The 13,657-nt window shown below is 47.8% G+C and overlaps 1 protein-coding gene across 3 annotated transcripts in view; it reads left to right on the forward strand.

Annotated features, from left to right (window-relative positions):
• Positions 1 to 9,974, forward strand: part of TATDN2 (TatD DNase domain containing 2) — a 34,244-nt gene extending 24,270 nt beyond the window's left edge. Inside the window, exons 5-8 of one of the 3 annotated variants that reach the window (XR_009213067.1) lie at positions 5,143 to 5,270; positions 7,022 to 7,205; positions 7,407 to 7,503; positions 7,628 to 7,757. Coding sequence is in view for 2 of the 3 variants with exons in the window: in XM_032149694.1 (XP_032005585.1) it covers positions 5,143 to 5,270; positions 7,022 to 7,205; positions 7,628 to 7,768 (453 nt within the window). In the remaining variant the exon portion in view is untranslated. Of the gene's footprint in view, positions 1 to 5,142; positions 5,271 to 7,021; positions 7,206 to 7,406; positions 7,504 to 7,627; positions 7,807 to 7,968 lie in introns of those variants that run through there. The other 2 variants (XM_032149694.1, XM_032149693.2) reach the window with 2 other exon arrangements.
• Positions 9,975 to 13,657: the final 3,683 nt, after the last annotated feature.

Consider the following 13,657-nt stretch of genomic DNA (forward strand, 5'->3'; position numbering starts at 1 on the left):
AGTGCTGGGATTACAGACCTGAGCCACTGCGCCCGGCCCCTGTTAATATTTTTTTTCCTCCCAATATTTTTTGAGCATAATGCTTTGGCAAGGTAAGAGTTGTAGTATTTTAGAATTTCTTTTCTTTTCTTTTTTTTTTTCCAGAGGTAAGGTCTTTGTCACCCACACTGGAGTTCAGTGGTGCAGCCACAGCTCACTGCAGCCTTGACCTCCTGGGCTCAAGTGATCCTCCCACCTCAGCCTCCCAAGTAGCTGGGACTGCAGGTGCACACCACCACACCTGGCTAATTAAAAATAAAAATTTTTGCCGGGCACGGTGGCTCACGCTTGTAATCCCAGCACTTTGGGAGGCCGAGGCGGGCGGATCACGAGGTCAGGAGATCAAGACCACGGTGAAACCCCGTCTCTACTAAAAATACAAAAAATTAGCCGGGCGTGGTGGCGGGCGCCTGTAGTCCCAGCTACTCGGAGAGGCTGAGGCAGGAGAATGGCGTGAACCCGGGAGGCGGAGCCTGCAGTGAGCCGAGATTGCGCCACTGCACTCCAGCCTGGGCGACAGAGCAAGACTCCGTCTCAAAAAAAAAAAAAAAAATTTTGAGATGGAGTCTTGCTGTGTCACCCAGGCTGGAGGGCAGTGGTATGATCTCAGCTCACTGCAACCTCCACCTCTCTGGTTCGAGTGATTCTCCTGGCTCAGCTTCCCGAGTAGCTGGGATTACAGGTGCCTGCCACCACACCCGGCTAATTTTTTTTTTTTAAGGCAGAGTTTCGCTCTTGTTGGCCAGGCTGGAGTGCAATCGCATGATATTGGCTCACTGCAGCCTCCAGTTCCCAGGTTCAAGCAATTCTCCTGCCTCAGCCTCCTGAGTAGCTGGGATTATAGACTCCTGCCACCACGCCCAGCTAATTTTTTGTATTTACAGGGTCACATCTGTAATCCCAGCACTTTGAGGGGCCAAGACGGGTGGATCACTTGAGGGCAGGAGTTTGAGACCAGCCTGGCCAACACGGTGAAACCCCATCTCTACTAAAAATACAAAAATTAGCTGGGTATGGCTGGGCACGGTGGCTCATGCCTGCAATCCCAGCACTTTGGGAGGCCGAGGCAGGCAGATCACCTGAGGCCAGGAGTTGGAGACCAGCCTGGCCAACATGGTGAAACCCCGTCTCTATTAAAGATACAAAAATTAGCTGGGTATAGCTGGGCGTGGTGACTCATGCCTGTAATCCCAGCACTTTGGGAGGCCAAGGTGGGCGGATCACCTGAGGCCAGGAGTTGGAGACCAGCCTGGCCAACATGGCGAAACCCTATCTCTACCAAAAAAAAAAAAAAAAAAATTTAGGTGTGATGGCACATGCCTGGGGTCCCAGCTCCTCAGGAGGCTGAGGCAGGAGGATTGCTTGAGCCTGGGAGGTTGAGGCTGCAGTGACCCATGATTATGCTCCAGCCTGGGTGACAGAGTGAGACCTTGTCTCAAAACGAAATTATCAGGGTCTCAGGTCTGCACTTAAAGGTCCATGGGGCGACCTGCACAACAAACTGAACTAGAAGCGATAGGCATAGGGTGATAAACACAGTCTTGAAGATGTCATTTGGCTTGGTGAGATTCGACTCAAGACTGGAAGATAATGAGTCTGAGGAATTGCTGACTGGGAGAGGGCTAAGCTGCCTGTAAAGGGGAGGAAGACTAGAAAATATTTGTGAACACCAGAGACTCCTAGGCTGTGTGGGTGATGTGGACACTGTTTTGATGTAAATAAAAAATTTGGGACGGGGCGCGGTGGCTCAAGCTTGTAATCCCAGCACTTTGGGAGGCCGAGGCGGGCGGATCACAAGGTCAGGAGATTGAGACCATCCTGGCTAACACGGTGAAACCCTGTCTCTACTAAAAATACAAAAAATTAGCTGGGCGTGTTGGCGGGCGCCTGTAGTCCCAGCTACTCGGGAGGCTGAGGCAGGAGAATGGCGTGAACCTGGGAGGCGGAGCTTGCAGTGAGCCGAGATCGCGCCACTGCACTCCAGCCTGGGTGACAGAGAAAGACTCCGTCTCAACAACAACAACAAAAAAAAAAAAAAAAAAAAAAAAAAAATTTTTTTGCACCCAGATGAGGTGAATGGTGGTGACTGGTAACTGCACCTAGTTGGATGTCAGTGCTGAGTTGCATTTACCTAAAAGAGCAGTTAGCAAGTTCTTGATGTGTCCTGCTGAATGTTTTATCTTGTGAAGGGAAGAAGAAGAACCTATAGAGGTGGCTCACGCCTGTAATCCCAACACTTTGGGAGTCTGAGGCAGGAGATTGCTTGAACCTAGGAGTTCAAGATGAGCCTAGGCAACATACTGAGACCCCATCTTTATTACATTAAAAAAAAAAAAAAGCCTGTGGAAGGACTGTATCTGGCCAAGATGATAGGGTGCCAGACCCGGCTCATTATAAGAGAGTTTGGTTGAGGTACCTAAAATTTTCTGGAAGGATTGGAAAATAGAGAAAAGCAAAACAATTGGGGAAACAATGGGTAGTTACAGTTATTCTGCTGGTTAGAGCAAATTACTGTTAATGTTTTCTTTGTTGATCTGTGGTGTTTACAGATTAACTGTGTAACTCATAAGAGTTAGATCCTGAATAGTTTGTGTGTAAGTTGCACATGTCAGCATCTGGGAGGGATGCCAGGGAGAGTAGACTGTCCTTCCCTACCCAGGCTGTATCTCTTTACTTGTGTTAAAGAGGAATTAATTAATTATTAAGGTAATAAATATGCAAGAGATGCCTGGGGCAACCCCCAGGAGAGACTAACTCTGGAATCCCTGGAAATAATGGATCAGTTAGGAACCCAACCTTATGCAGGTAGAAGTGAGTAATTATGCTGGGTAATAACTCATCTGTACTTCCTTCACTCCTGTTGTTTTTCAGCTGGGTTCCTGCTGAGGACAAATGCTGCAAATAGCTCCTGTCCAACCACAAGTTCCTGCATTCTAATGAGTTCTTCCTTCTTAACATTTTTGAAATCTGGATGTGTTTTATGAAACATTATAAATGTAATGTTATTGTCCCTTGGAAAATTGCAAGGGACAATAAAATTGCAAGGGACAATAAAATTGCAAGGAACAATTGCAAAGTGGCTTGTCTTCCACGCACCTGTCGTAGGTTGGATGTGTGTGCTTGTGTTAAAAAAAAGACATTAGGAAATTAAATAGTTTTAAGTGTCTTTTCTACTTGTGAAATTTTCCCATTCATCAACTATACTTTGAAAAATGTTTAACAGCTGTGTAATATTCTATCCTAAAGCTCTAATAGTTTATTTCACTACTCTGAGGGATAATTTTTTAGAGGCAGGAATGAAATGTTGGAATTGGAATCTCTTGAAACCTCTCCTGCCTGTATGTAGGGGTTGGGGAGGACAGATGAACAGCTTAGCAGATGCAAATAGGAGGGGCTCCAGCCACCTATTGATAGTGGAACTGGCCAGGCTTTAAATAAAGCCTCTGTCAAGCAGTCTATAATTTTGATGTCTGTGGTCATTTTCCTTTTGTTGAAAACACAGATTAAACAAAAGTTACATCAGAATTGGTATTGGCTTAGTGTTGCTATTTTGAGAAGAGGCATTACAGGTGTTAGACTTGTAAATAGTCTCAAGTGAATACCACCTGACTCAAATTACCAAAAGTATCTCATTGTTTGATGCTAAAAACATAAACACAAATTATGTTCCACAGTTGTAGAAACTACTCATGGAAACATTAATAAGAGGTAATTTGCTTATAATGAATTAATCTTTTTTTTTTTTTTTGAGGCAGTCTTGCTCTGTCCAGGCTGGAGTGCAGTGGCATGATCTCAGCTCACTGCAACCTCTGCCTCCCAGGTTCAGGGGATTCTCCTGCCTCAGCCACCCAAGTAGCTGGGATTATAGGCACCTGCCACCACACCCAGCTAACTTTTGTATTTTTAGTAGAGACAGGGTTTCACTATGTTGGCCAGGCTTGTCTTGAACACCTGGCCTCAAACCCGACTCGGCCTCCCAAAGTGGTGGGATTACAGGCGTGAGCCATCACGCCTGGTGAATTAATACTTTTCTTTGTTCTAAACCTGGGCTCATTAGAGGAAAGAACAGGTCCTAACTCTACTTTTTTCATTTAAATTAACAACTGTGAAGATTTAAAAGCGGGCAGTGTTATAAAGAGTAAAGTATATCTGTAGTTATTGACCTGCGAGGATATCCGATTTTGATTGAGTAAAGGAAGCAAACTGGTCGGGCACGGCGGCTCGTGCCTGTAATCCCAGCACTTTGGGAGGCTGAGGCGGGCAGATCAGTTGAGGTTAGTTTGAGACCAGCCTGACCAACATGGCGAAACCCCATCTCTACAAACAAATACAAAAATTAGCCAGGCAAGGTGGTGCCTGCCTGTAATACCAGCTACGCGGGAGGCTGAGGCAGGATAATCACTTGAACCAGGGAGGTGGAGGCTGCAGTGAGCTGCGATTGCGCCACTACACTCCAGCCTGGGCAACAGAGCAAGATTCGGTCTCAAAACAAAAACAAAAACAAAAACAAAACCAAAAAGCAAGTTGTAGAAAGTAAGTGTAGTATTTGTTTCTTTAACAAATATTTGAGCACCTTCTGAGAGCCAGGCACCTTGCTGGAGATGCACACAAACACCATGCCCTGCCATCCCCAACAGCTCTGCATAGGAGAGGTCTGGAAGTTGGTATCTCTTGAGAGCGGAGGTGGGGACAGTGAGGTGAGGGACATTAACTTTGTGCTTTATGTTCTTGATCCCTGCCCTGCCCTGCCCCTGCCACCCCAGGTCGGCATCATATAGTGGTTACTGTGTGGACTGCCAGGGTTCAAGTTTGGATCCTGGTGCTGTAGCTGCTGGCTGCAAGTTAACTTGCCCTCACTGCATGCTGTGCAGACAGCAGCACCTGCCTCACGGTGGTTGTGAGGACTGCAGGTTATGATAGACCTGCAGTGCTTTGGGCACTACCTGGCTCTATTGTAAGTGCCCAATAATCTTTAGCTATTATTACAGTATATAGTTAAAAAAAGAGAGACACGGGGGGTGCCTGCTGGACTGGGCGTTCCAGAGGTGATGGACTTCTGAAGTGCTGCTAACCAACAGGGGTTGTCGCTGTGTCCTCTCCTAGGTATTTGAGAGACAGCTCCAGCTGGCTGTGTCTCTAAAGAAGCCCTTGGTGATCCACTGCCGAGAAGCTGATGAAGATCTGCTAGACATCATGAAAAAGTTTGTGCCCCCTGACTACAAGATCCATAGGTTAGAAGACTGGAACTTCAGCGGGCAAATGAAAGAAACACATCCCTCTGTCAAGTTGATGAGGACAGCAATGATCGTATTCTGTCATTATACACTATCCCCTTTTTTTTTTTTTCCCAAGACGGAGTCTCACCCTGTTGCCCAGGCTGGAGTGTAGTAGTGCAATTTCGGCTCACAGCAACCTCTGCCTCCCGGGTTCAAGCAGTTCTCCTTCCTCAGCCTCCTGAGTAGCTGGATTACCGGCACATGCCACCATGCCCAGCTAATTTTTGTATTTTTAGTAGAGACGGGGTTTTGCCATGTTGGCCTTCATGAGCTGCCTGCCTCAGCCTCCCAAAGTGCTGGGATTATAGGTGTGAGCCACCGTGCCCGGCCTATACACTATCTTTTCTAAAGAATTAACTATTAGGTTAAACCACTTGAAATTTCTCATATTTGACTTTTTTTTGCTCACAAAATAGTAACTTCATATGGTTTGAACTAATAACCCTAAATCACCAGTGAGCACAAGGGGCCTTTTGTGCCCCCCTCCTGGGGATGGGCAGAAATGGAGTCTCAGTTCTTGGCAGTGAGGACTGCTGATCTTGAGAGGTTGCTCTGGGGTCTGGTGGCTTAGCACACAGAGCATCTTAGGGTACTTGAAAGGACATTTTCTTTCCTATTTTGAACTTGAAAGCTCCTTTCCCCCCAGTTATGAAAATCAAGGTCATGTTTTATTAGAATGGCATCTATGGGTTCTTAAGTTCAGTTTGGTAAACTCTCTGAACTTCTGAACTCTTGCCATGTGTAGGTACTGGGCTTTGGCTTGCCTCTGGGGACATCTGGAGGTGCTGCCAGGAGACAGGTTGGATGGTGGCTTCTGCCTACATAGCGTGTGGGACTGGGTGATCATAGGTGCTGCGGGAGCCAGAGCAGGGGCCCATCATCATAGCCCAGCCAGAAGACTCAGGAGGTGATGCCTGGCCGGCTCCTTAAAGATGGTTGAGAGGGGTTGGCTGAATAACAAGGACTCTAGCGCCCAAACTGGGTCTTGTCAGATGGCAGAAAAAGGAGGATGGGGCTGTCAGGGCCTTTGAGTACCTAAGCAGAGTGAGTGAAGCCTCTGACCCCTGGCTGGTGCACATACCAATGATGAGGCAGTCAGTTGGCTTTTCTGGCTCGGTTGGTTTTTCATTACTTCATTTTGGGCTAACTTTGAAGGGAATGTAATGGTGGCTGGTAGGCCAGGGCTAAGGTGACCCAACGAGGTGGTATTGCAGGAGGAGGCCCTGAATTTCCAGATTGGTAACTATATGGCACCAAGAACACGAACAGGTATCAGATAAAGAAAATTCACCTGTAGTTCGACTCCCCAGTATTTTGTTAGATTTCCTTTCAGTTCATTTGACTACATGGAAATAGTTTTTGTATGCTGTCACTGTCATCGTAGGGGCCACAGTTCTTGATTTTGCTCCTCTTCAGTGTTAGAAGCATTTCCTATCCCAGTGTGTTCTCTGTGGTGGTCATCTCAGGTGACTGCAGAGCACTCTGTGGTGTGCGTGGTATCTCTGATCTCTGATCACTCACCAAGTGCCATCTCGGGGCTTCCTGTGTTGGAGCTGGCCCTTGTCTGTGTTTACTGTGGAGTCCTTCCCTAGGATGCAGTCTTTCCATTTCTGGGAATCATTGAAAAGGGGTGATGGGTCTAGGGGGAGCTGGGGGCTGCTACAGAGGGGACTGCGAGCAGCCCTGATGTGGAGTTCTGTCCCCAGGCATTGCTTCACCGGCAGCTACCCGGTCATCGAGCCCCTGCTGAAGTACTTTCCCAACATGTCTGTGGGCTTCACGGCAGTGCTGACATACTCCTCCGCCTGGGAGGCCCGGGAAGCCCTGAGGCAGATCCCACTGGAGAGAATCATCGTGGAAACGGATGCTCCCTATTTCCTCCCTCGCCAGGTAAGGGGGTCTTCAGGCTGAGTGGAGGAACTGGAGGGAGAGGGTGGGGAGGTGGGTGGTCACCCTTACAAGGTTGGCAGGGCCAGAGCCCCAGTGACTTCCAGGTCCCATCCTGGGCTGTGTAGATGCCTCCTTGCTGTTACTCTGCAGAACCAAAAGTCTAGGGGGCTGAGAAGCTGAAGGGTAACCACTCTCTTCCAGGCAGTGCAAAGCCCTACCCTGTAGAGGGTAGTCCAAGGAAGCGTGGGACCCTGCTCACCCAGAGCCCCCATGACTAGGACTCTCCCTGCACCTGCAGGTAAAGGGGTCTCTACAGGGCAGCCCCAAAGAGGTCCTTGCTGGGGAAGGGACAGGGAGGGAGTTCTAGATTATGACTGTGCACAGATGGCACAATGATGTTATGACCGCTTGATGTCTTCCAGGTTCCCAAAAGCCTTTGCCAGTATGCCCACCCGGGCCTGGCCTTGCATACGGTCCGAGAGATTGCCAGGGTCAAAGATCAGCCACTCTCCCTCACCTTGGCTGCCTTGCGTGAGAACACCAGTCGCCTCTACAGTCTTTAAGCAGAGAAGGTACAGTCCTCGGGAGTCTCCTAGAAAAGGTCATAAAACTCACATTCTGTATTTTTTAAAAACCAGGACAAACAAGTCTTTTGTTGCATTTTGTTAATGTAAAGAATTATAAACATAGTGTGAGCATTAAGCCTGGTTTGTTTTGAGTGACATGGTTTGGAACCTTCTTCCTTTTCTCTTCCACCCTCCAGGGCGACCAGCAGCCTGACAGAACACAGGCTGGCTTGAAGTCTGTGTCTCAGGTCGAGGATGTGTTTAGAGAGCTGATTGGAACACAGAAAACCAGGACAGGATGTTTTCCTCGAAGCGCGTCATAAGGCTTCAGCTTCTGGGTGGTGGGTGGGGTGGGGTGGGCGTGGAATGAGGGGTATGGGGACTGCCTGTAATAGCACTGGGATTTTGCCTCCCAGCCAAAATGCTCCAGGGTAGGCAGCAAAGAAGAAAGAGTGTGATATGAGGGTACAGTGAGTTTGGCAGTCCAAATTCTGTTCTCTGCAGCCTGTGTTTTTGAGCAGTTTGTGAATAAAGTCACCCGCCTACTCGTCTAAGCACGTGTGGGTGTGTAACTCAGTTCCTGGTTCTCAGTTCTAAAAACAGACTTCCAACTGGGAAACTTTTTTGGGGGAAATTAACTGGAGATCTATCTCAGAGGTTTATTTTCTTGCAACCGGTGAAGTCGTCGTCCTTCCTTCCCTGGATAACTCTTCAATTTGACCGTCACTGTTCTGGTGTCAACTCCAGCGTCGGCACAGGCAGAAGGACTTCAGCTGCTGGTCTCATTGGTTCCACTGCCACTGATATGGGGGGGTGCAGAGGAGCACTCATTGTCCATGATGGAGATCCAGGACAGACTGGGGGACTCCAGGAAGAGGCCTTCTTGGGGAAGAGGACCCCAAAGGAGGTACTTCCTACTCACTGATGCCCTCAGGGCTGCTGTGTGGGTGTGTTAAGCTGATAAGGTTCAGTTTGCAGCAGAAACTACCTGCTAGTCTTGTGTCAGGGGTTCCCAGCCTCCTCTTGTTTCACTTTTGCCCCCTTCCTTTCGACCAAAAATAATCCTCATTTCATCTTGCATACAGTCCCTTGCGTGCCCCCCCTAGGTTGAGAGGTGAATCAACGTAATTCTCCGAAGCTCTGCTGGGCAGCTCAGCCATGCTACATTGTCTATGCAGAATAAGCAGGCCTGGTGTCTGCAAATGTACCAGTCCCTCTCCCGCTTCTCCTGGGTGCCCCTTTGCCTTTGCCTCTCCTGTGTCCTTTCTGTGTTTTAGAAGTGAGAGCCTCTCCTTCACCTTTTGAGCAACTGAGTCATCTCAAGTCCTGAGCTCTGCTCTGCCGCCTGCTGGTGCCTTGTAAAGGTATATTCGTTACAGGCCCTAGAGGTTCTAATGGTCCAGGGTTAAGTGAGAAAAGATTGTACTTTGTTTCAAAGGATCCTTCACGCTGATCTCCTGCAATAAGGTGGATAGGTCACCTGGAGTCCCTCGTCTATGTTCTTGGAGGCTTAAATTGTAAAATACATCCCTTTTGGAATCCTAAATTCCTCTAGGTGTTTTTGGAAGGTGCATTTGAGCCTTGTGAGCTAAGATGGAATGGATTTAATATTTCCTATCTGGTATTTCCATCTTGCCCCCGGTATACAAGTCACTGGCCTGGAACTCAGCCTTGATTCACTGTCTGTCTTCATGGATCGGCTGTGCTGTTACGTTGTCTGTGCTGCAGATTTGCCCATGTGGGAAGTCATGGGGGAGGGAGGGGGAGACCTGATTTCCTGCTTGGAAGATGTGGGGGACTGCTGAGCATATCAAAGTGCTTTATTGTCACCAAGTGAACTGCAGCACAACCATCTCCTCTCCAGCAAGTCCTGAAGTCCGTAGTGCCTACAGGTGAAACCAACCAGCCCTGTGTTAGAGGAGGAAAAGCAGAGATGACATGGAAGTCTCCGAGCCTGTGCCATCGACCTGCCAAGGAAAAGCACAAGGTGCTATCTACTTTTCTCTCTAGGATTTAGATTATCATTTATGTGCTGTTGCACAGTGAAACCTCACCTGTGTGGGCGTGAAAGCTGATTGGCATTGTTTTTGATTCAGCTTTTTGGATGGCTGATTGTTTTCACTGTGCTGTGGGAATGCCTCTGTATTTTTTCCCCTCTTTGGCCATCTTTTTCTGAAAATAAAGTGATGGATCCTCTAGCCAACCCAGTCTCTCCATGTTTGTGTAGACTTACCTGAGTGATGCAGTGGTTTAGTCTGGTTGTTGGCCAGCATTGTAACCCAAGAATCCAGATAGCTAGAGACTTTCTTGAGTATCTGTGTGGCTCTCTGTAAAATTAAACCGCATATAAGAATTCTTAAAGTTCGGCCGGGCATGGTGGCTCACTTCTGTAATCCCAGCACTTTGGGAGGCCAGGGCGGACAGATCACTTGAGGTTAGGAGTTCGAGACCAAGCTGGCCGACATGGTGAAACCCTATCTCTACTAAAAATACAAAAATTAGCTGGGCGGGGTGGCACGTGCCTGTAGTCCCAGCTATTCGGGAGGCTTAAGCTGAAGAATCACTTGAACCCGGGAGGTGGAGGTTGCAGTGAGCCAGGATCACACCACTGTACTCCAGCCTGGGTGACAGAGTGAGACTCTGTCTTTCCCCTCCCCCTGCCTCCCCCCAGAAAAGAATTCTTAAAGTTCTACAGCCTTAGAGTGTTAAGTAATTTTACTGTCTGGGAACTCGGATGCACTGCTTCTTTCTAACCTATGTAGATACTTTATTTTATGTATGTATGTATGTATTTATTTATTTATTTTGTTTCCAGCTCAAGGCTGTAGGAGGAAGAAAAATCTAGTCCCTGGGGGTACTGATGAATCAGTTGGATGGTGGGCGTTGGACTGTGAATTCCTGATGCCTCTGGGTAAACTCTGGAGGAAATTCTGTTTCATTACTTACACTCAGCCCTCGTATTTTGTACTAAGGTATTGAATACAAGTGCACTGGCCAAAAAGTAAACTTACGCATAAAAAGAAAGGCTCTCTTCCTTCCAAGAATGCTGAACACCTTTGAAGTCTCTGTTGCTGCCTCGTCTTTTAGATACAATCATTGATTATGTATTTTTGGCATCGTCCTGAACTTTCAGTTCCTTCACAGTTGAATGTGCAGTTGGCTTTGTCCACTCAGTGGTGGTTCTTGTGACTGTTCTTGGCTTTTCTGTTGTTTTTCCATCTTTCTGTAGGAAGCTTGGGACCGATACTCATCGTTTGCTTTCAGCACCTTAATTTTGCATCGTTCATTTTTGTAAAGTAAGGGCAAATGGCCTCCGGAATGTACAGTGATTGAAGAAGCAAACTCTGTCAAAGATGGTGATTAGTGGCCAGCCAGTCCCTCTCAGGATCACTGTATTAAAAAGTGCTCATTTGTCAGTGACATTTTTTTTTGGGTTTTTTTTTTTTTGAGAATGAGTGTCACTCTGTCGCCCAGGCTGGAATGCAGTGGCCTGATCTTGGCTCACTGCAACCTCCGCCTCCCAGGTTCAAGTGATTCTCGTGCCTCAGCCTTCTGAGTAGCTGGGACTGCAGGCAACCAACAGCGAGACTGGCTAATTTTTTTTTTTTTTTTTTAAATTTTAAGTAGAGATGAGGTTTTGCCATGTTGGTCAGTTTGGCCTTACACTCCTGATCTCAGGTGATCCACCCGCCTTGGCCTCCCAAATGCCAGTGACATTTGAAGGTGGATTCAGATTAAGGTGGGTAGCTTAGTTGAGGCGTCTCAACCCTTTTCTGTGCACTGTCTTAAGATAATTTCTGAACACACACCTATAAGTGCATAAGAACTTAAATACATATGCTGTTATGCAAATTATACACAAAGTTTTTTCGCAAGGAGAATATTTTTCTTCAGCAAATAGCTCGCTCACCCTAGGGGTATATACACCCCACTTTAGAGACCCTCCAGTTACGATGGTATTATTAAACGATGCATAAAGGAGTGGGTTTAAGAAAGCTGATACAGGAACATGTTTGAAATAATACATTTTCTCAAGGGTGTCCTCTAACCATTTTCTTTGATAAATTATATTTCTGCCCATTGTTGACTTGAAATTGTCCTCACCCCTCTACCAATTTCACCCAGTGTATTCTGAAGGAAAATGAATGAAAATGGAAACCTCTCTCATCCTAGGCAGTAGAGTGAGGGAAGCTGCACTGGCTGAGAGGCTGTGGAGCCAAAATTAAAAAGCAGCACCTGAGCCCTGTTGCGTTGGCCGTGAGTCGGCCACGTGCTTGCTGTGTGACTTTAGGAAAGTTACTTAATTTCTCTGAGCTTTAGTTTTCTCCCTCATAAGTAGGCTTGCTGTGAAAATGAAGTTAAATCACATGAATCTGCATGAGCATTTAACACGGTGCCTGGTGCACATCAGGGGTGTGGCAGTAAGTGCTGGCTGCTGTAGTAATTTAATGCTTAGCTACGTGCCGGGCCCTTTGCCAGCTACAGCTTGTGTGAGATCTCATGTTCAGTCTTGGCAGTAACCCAGCAAGGTAGGCATTTTACATGTGAGGAGCCTGAGAAATTCAGTCTTGGCCTGGATCATAGAGCTGGTATCCAAATTCAGGTCCGAGACCAAAGCCCAGATCTTTGCACTACACCTTGTTGCCTGGCACAGGTGAGAGTGCCCAGTCCACAATGGGTGCCCAATATCTGTTTCTGTTTGAATGACCCAGGCAGGTGGGTAATAATGCTTGTGATTTCTTTGAGAGAGAAGTAAGTTCTTGTCTTTGGTGGGGGAAGCATCAGGTGACCAGCATTTGTCCAGAGCCTGGTACCCGTCCTCTCCCAAGCCCAGTCAGTAGGTGCTTTCTCAAAAAGAAACCATCTCCTGACCACTTTGGCCATATTGGGCCTTCGCTTCTCTTCTGTAGCTATTGATAAGAGGGCTGTGGGCAGTTAGTGATGATCAAGGTCGTATCCCAACTAAGTGACAGAGCTGAGACAGTTAAGTTCCAGGACAAGTGTGTTGATCTCTGTACCCTCTTGTGCCAGGTGCCTGGGGAGGTAGGAGCATGGCTGTCTGGGGGTGGAGGGGTGAGTAGGGGGCCTGCAGTGTGCTGTGACGCTTGGGAAGGGGTTTCTAAGCCATTTCCTATCAGCCATTTACTAAGTAGCCTGGGGATCTTGTTAAAATGCAGATCCTGATAGATTAGGGCTGGGGTGCTGCCCAAGATTCTACATTTCTAAGAGTCCCTGGATGATGGTGGCATTCACAGACCACAGCTTCTGTGTGAGGGACAGCAGTTGGGTTTCTGTCTGCCTGCCGCACCTGATCAGTGGTTAGTGCCTGAATGTGTGGCGGCCAGAATTTTACTTGGGGAGACGCTCGGCTCCTAGCACCCTCTGTGGTAGGGGTTTATCCAGAGTGTGGGCATTACCCCAACTGTCTCTGCAGACAGCTTCCTGCATGTTTCCCACAAGCGCTCAGATGGTTGAATTGGCAAGTCTGTGGTGCTGCTCTTTGGGGCCACCTTGTTTTTTGCCTTTCCCTCCTCTTAGCGATGTGTCCCATCCGTTGCCCACAGTCAAGTCAGTCCACACATTTAGGCTAAGGTGGGCGTGACCGAGTGGCCTTCCCCTGGGAAGACCAGTGTCGTAACTGGAATTAAGTTGTGGAACATAAGAGTCAAGGCTCATGTCTGCTGTGAGCTGGAGTTGAGGGAATGTTTGGGGATCCCACCTGGTATCAGTAAGGGAACCACGGCGACGGCCGACCTTGCCCACATGAGGCATCTGCTTTGTCAGGCCTTCTCAATAGTGGAGAAGGGAGGAAGGAGAATGCAGCTCTTTTCAGCACTGTCTAGCAGTGCCCAAGAGCTGTGATTGGGCACCTCACTTAACGTCTAA

The sequence above is a fragment of the Hylobates moloch genome, unplaced genomic scaffold (assembly GCF_009828535.3).
Source record: "Hylobates moloch isolate HMO894 unplaced genomic scaffold, HMol_V3 SCAFFOLD_4, whole genome shotgun sequence".
In the NCBI taxonomy this organism is placed as follows: Eukaryota; Metazoa; Chordata; class Mammalia; order Primates; family Hylobatidae; genus Hylobates; species Hylobates moloch.